Source organism: Botryllus schlosseri, chromosome 9, assembly GCF_051294905.1.
Source record: "Botryllus schlosseri isolate E-star chromosome 9, Bs_hap1, whole genome shotgun sequence".
In the NCBI taxonomy this organism is placed as follows: Eukaryota; Metazoa; Chordata; class Ascidiacea; order Stolidobranchia; family Styelidae; genus Botryllus; species Botryllus schlosseri.
The window spans coordinates 17,766,416-17,771,475 of NC_137244.1; the positions used below are offsets into that span (position 1 = coordinate 17,766,416).

At 40.5% G+C, this 5,060-nt stretch overlaps 1 protein-coding gene across 1 annotated transcript; it reads left to right on the forward strand.

The window, feature by feature from the left end:
* Nucleotides 1-2,441: 2,441 nt before the first annotated feature.
* On the forward strand, nt 2,442-4,776 carry LOC145446710 (G-protein coupled receptor 183-like). The gene is given in 2 exon segments (XM_080325058.1): nt 2,442-2,459; nt 3,142-4,776. Coding segments are annotated over 2 exon segments (1,302 nt in total). The 3' UTR covers nt 4,426-4,776.
* Nucleotides 4,777-5,060: the final 284 nt, after the last annotated feature.

Genomic DNA, 5,060 nt, shown 5'->3' on the forward strand with positions numbered 1-5,060 from the left:
TGCAGACATTCAAGGATGCATTGTTATCCCAGTGTGCAAGTTCCAACACATAGGCTATCTGTCTGTTAAGAGAGAAGAATGCTGCGCAATTTACTATAAGAGGTTTCCTCATCTGTGGTACAGAGGTGGATACTACATCACTACTTATCTCACAACTTTGAGGAATTGGAAATGCAAAGAATATATGTCGGAGTGTAAAAATCCAGTATATGATTTCACCCCTTTCACCAAACTGGTGTATCAAAGCTTTTGTAACCGCAGCCAGCTATTCATCAATTGTATGGACATTCTACGTGATTATTTGCCCGCGAACAATTCCGATGAGAATATCGCCTTCACAGAACAAGATGAAGTATTGTGGAGAAACTTGGCGGCATCATTGAATTCCCGAGTAATGAGTATGGATACGTTGAACAAACCATGTGTTCAGGTGGCATTTTTCGATCGACCGTTTGGGGGCGTTGGCAGATTTCACGAAGTGTGTGAGCCGTACACATTATTTGGCGATATCATTTGGGTGGGTTACGATATAGACACAGCTATGGAAAGGGATGTATCACCGTGGAGTACTTATTCCATAAGGTAACATCATAGTGTCCTGTACGGTGTGGACACAAGCAAATCTCACGGATCAGTGAAATTGGTCTACGTCACACTTTCCATTTGGTGAAACGCAATTTGAAGGTAATTTTAGACCGGCTTGACGCGCATTAAATTTGATAAAACGGGTATAAATCGGAAACTACCGCGATACTGATTGCAAAAATATAAATTTTATTCTGCTCGTGGTCCTGAAACCCCCAAAACCAACCTCGAATGGTGCAATGTAACGGAGTTTGGTATTGTGACGCAGCCATGCCGTCTGAGCAGCTCAGAAGCAAGTGCTCACGAGAGCGAGAGTGTGAATGCTCAATCGGTTGCGCAACAATGGCCAGGGATATCTATAAGTTCTAGCTATCCCTGAACAATGGTCAAAACACGCTTGAGGTTTGCACTGCTGCTCACCTGCCCCCAGCCGGCATGGTTGCGTCACAATACCAAACTCTTTTACAATGCAACATTCGAGGCTGATTTCATGGGATTCAGGACCACGAGCAGAATAAAATTATATTTTCGCAATCAGTACCGCGGTAGCTTTCGATTGATACCCGTTTTATCAAATTTAATGCTTGGCAAGCCGGTCAAAAATCACCGCCAAATTGCCTTTGACCAAATGGAAGGTGTGACGTAGACCAGTTTCACTGAACCGTGAGATTGGCTTGTGTCCACACCATATGGTAGCATTCTGTCGTGTTATTAAGGTTACCAGCTAATTTGGCCGAGTATGCTGAATTCACAAAGTGCCGAATTCACTGGTAACGGTAACAGGTAATAATACCCGCATCGGTGTCATATCCCGTCTTATGTCGCAGTCGTTAGCTTATTAGATTTAATCTTCACTGAAACGGTTTGTTTTTAACTCAGTTGACATTCATATCACTAATTTCAGAAACCATACGTTGAAAATAACAATCAATACCAGATTATTGTAACCGCTGGTATAGCTAGGGTTGCATTTAAAACTAATGGTTGTTTCAAACAGTTTGTTCAAAACATGCTTTAAACAGTTTTTTAAACAAACGCCTTTAAAATTTTTTTTTAAGTTGTATAATTATGCCATAATTGTTTCAATACATTCCAAAACACGTGTAGTATGAGACTACGGACGATTTACACCCAATATATAGCCGACGTATACGATGTGGAATGGTTGGAACCCGCGAAATAGTCGCTGAAACAGCCATAGTACGTAGATATAGAGTGTTGGTACGGAATGAATGTTCCGATGATGATGATGGCTTACCGTAAAAGTGCTGCATGACGATGTATAGTCATGGTTAAAGATATTTTTTGTCCGTATATGACAGGGTCGGAAGTCTATTTCGTCAGAGGAGCTATATTTACACTATATTTTCAATTGTCAATGTCAATCTACTATGACGTCATAATCGAATAATCGTGACGCCATGACTTAAAAAAACGAAAAACAGCAATAAAAACATGTCTTAAACAAGGGTCTTGTCTTAAGCATGTTTCTTTTAAATTGATTTTTGTTTTAAATGCAACCCTAGCTATAGCCAACAATACGCATTCCAATACATCAGGAAGGTAACAAATATGTAATTGAGTAATGGAGTAGCCAATACACCCCATATCCATTTCGGTTGGCGTATCTTTGTTAAAGATTAGACGGACGTGACCAATTTAAAGAGTGCTATTTAACTATAGAAATTCCTTTCTTACACTTCAAATATTAGTAATATTATAGATAGTAGTAGTAAAATCGCGATAGTGGCGCTTATCACATTACTAGGGCTGGGCAAAATCGAGTACCTGAGTGATTCGATTCTGAATCACGTATCACGCTTCGAGTCGAATCGAGTATTCGAGTATCGCTCACTATGACGTCACAGCAGAATGTACTGTGTAAAAGTTCAAATATACGTGCCTGTTATCCGCCACATTAAAGATACTTTGGTATTTCTTCGACCATAGTAATTGCATTGCACTTATTGACAATGTTGTGGGATGATTATGACATCGGAAATGTGTTATTCCGTGTGACGTTCGTAGCTTGGTACTATGACTCGTATGCTGCGACACGGCCAATCAAGGTTTCAAGGCTTCCTCAGTGGAAAATAGTATCAAAACTCTAATTCTCGTTAGTAAAGTGACTTTCCGTTGCGATGAGCGTATAATTTCAGTACTCGAAAAAATCGTCTTTTACTACTCGACTCGAATCATTAATATTAATACTCGATTCAGATTCGAGTACTCGAATCATTTTGCCCAGCCCTACACATTACAGGTTTTGTGTGTCACAATCGCACAATGCACATTCAATATATGCAACTAGCCTACATTATATACAGGACACAAAGATTTCATTAACACAGGCGTACACATTTAATTATACAAGCGCATAAATGTATGTATATGTTCGTTCTGCAGATATTACGATATCTACAACATTATCCAAGATATTTTGTTCTGTGAGAGCATCTCTCAAATCCAAATTAATCCAGTTCACTCGTGCAGCACAAAGAAGCCTATACTTGTGTTCTCCGACTAATCTCAACCGGAATCGTCTTTTAATTTCAGTGCCAAAGCAAGCCACATCATCTGCTTAATTGTCACTATATTTTCCTGTGCATTGCTGTAATTGTGGCGAACGTCATCGTGATCGCAGTTTACACCACCACTCCAAAGCTGCGAAACAGTCAAGCGATATACAAGTTGAGCGTGGCCGCGAGTGACCTGATGAGTGGACTCACTGTCATACCGAGCACAGTTGTATTTGGGTATTTAAAATTTTGCGTGCCGCGCAGAATGGGAGAAATTGCCCACACCTCCTCGAATTTGACTTATCGCTTGCAAGGTGGGAGTGTCCGATTAATGTACCCAACTGGCTATGTCGACGCAATAGGGTTTTTCACATCGCTCACTGCAACAGTTTAATTGTACACACTTTTGATTGCGAGTTGTGACCGACTATGGGCGATATTATATCCGCTGCGATATAACAAATTTAAGTCCAAGAAGTATGCACAGATCGCTTGTTGCATTGTATGGACAGCCAGTGTACTAGTAGCCGCGATACCATTTATGATATCAAAGGTTACGTATAGCCTCAGTCCCGGACTTTTAGTAACTAACGTCGGTCTTACTGGTAAGGTTTTGTTAGCGGTGGGGTTGGGCATTCCTTTGATATTAGTATGCGTCACAAACGTTTTGATATTTCGATCAGCGAGGAGGCATGCGAAAGCTCGGAAGAAACTTTTAGGAGGTTCAGCAGACAAGGACAGTAATGCCACTGATGTACAAATGCGACTAAGTAAGGTTTTGTTATTGATGGTGGGCGTCTTCATAGCTTGCGTGCTACCGGTATTTGTGGCTCCTTATGCCGCTATTGCAATCAAAGGCGTTAATTTTCCTTCGCCGGAACTGTCGGATCTCCACTATTTTAGCACTTACAATTCCGTTGCTTACTGTCTCTGCGTACTATTACTTAGTAACAGCTTGTGGAATTGCCTGATATATAGCGTAAGAGTGCAAGACTTCCGAACTGCCGTCAGATCATTGCGGGCTATAAAAATAGCCGTTTCAATTGCGAATTCTGCTATTTCCTCAATCAGACGTCTGAGTGAAGTAACCGTGTTGTATTATTATCGACGCAAAGGTAGCGCAAGCGTTCCTGATATGAACTCATCGTACAACGCAACTCGTGTGATATTGCATTCCGAAAACTCCATCCCGAGTAACAATATCAGCACAGACGCAACGCCGAATAAAGAGTATCACCCGATCAGTAATCGCTTGACAACTCAGGCGTCTGTATCACAGTCTGCCAATGACATTCACCAAGCTACTGATAACGAAACATAGCTATCTATTTCTGATTCACATGTTATCGATGCTGAAGCAAACAGGCTGTAGGCCTACTTGTCGGTGATCGAAAATATAGAAGAAACGTAGCTGTCACGCCCGTTATTCTTTTGTTTATGTGGTCTTGCTTTGTGATTGGTTGCTGATTTTAATTGACCAAGGATATACTCTGCATGTATGCCTTTATATCACCGTGCCATTGATTTTATAAAATAACGAGAAATGTACATTTTGAAAAAATTTACTGTCTGTTCGTATATAACTAGTTTTTAACAAATTTTTTATGTATGCACCGCACCATGCAAATTATAACCGTATCCGTTGCTACGACAAATATACGTCAAGTTGAAATATGTTTGCAAACGCGAAATGAAATGGCGATGAAAGATGAGTCCGATTATACTTCGCTGTTTCGACAATGATATAGCCTGCTAGTAGGGATAGTGTGAACTTGAGGTTCGCGTTCTGTTTATGAACCCCGGTAATTAAGAGGTTCACGTTCAAAAACTAACCTTGGTAGGTTCTGCACTGCACTACACCTTTTGCATATATTTCAATTTTTCTCGTCATTATAACATCTTTGCTTGAAATTATTTGCATTTCAACTCGTACCGCTCTGTATGCATGGCGATGGC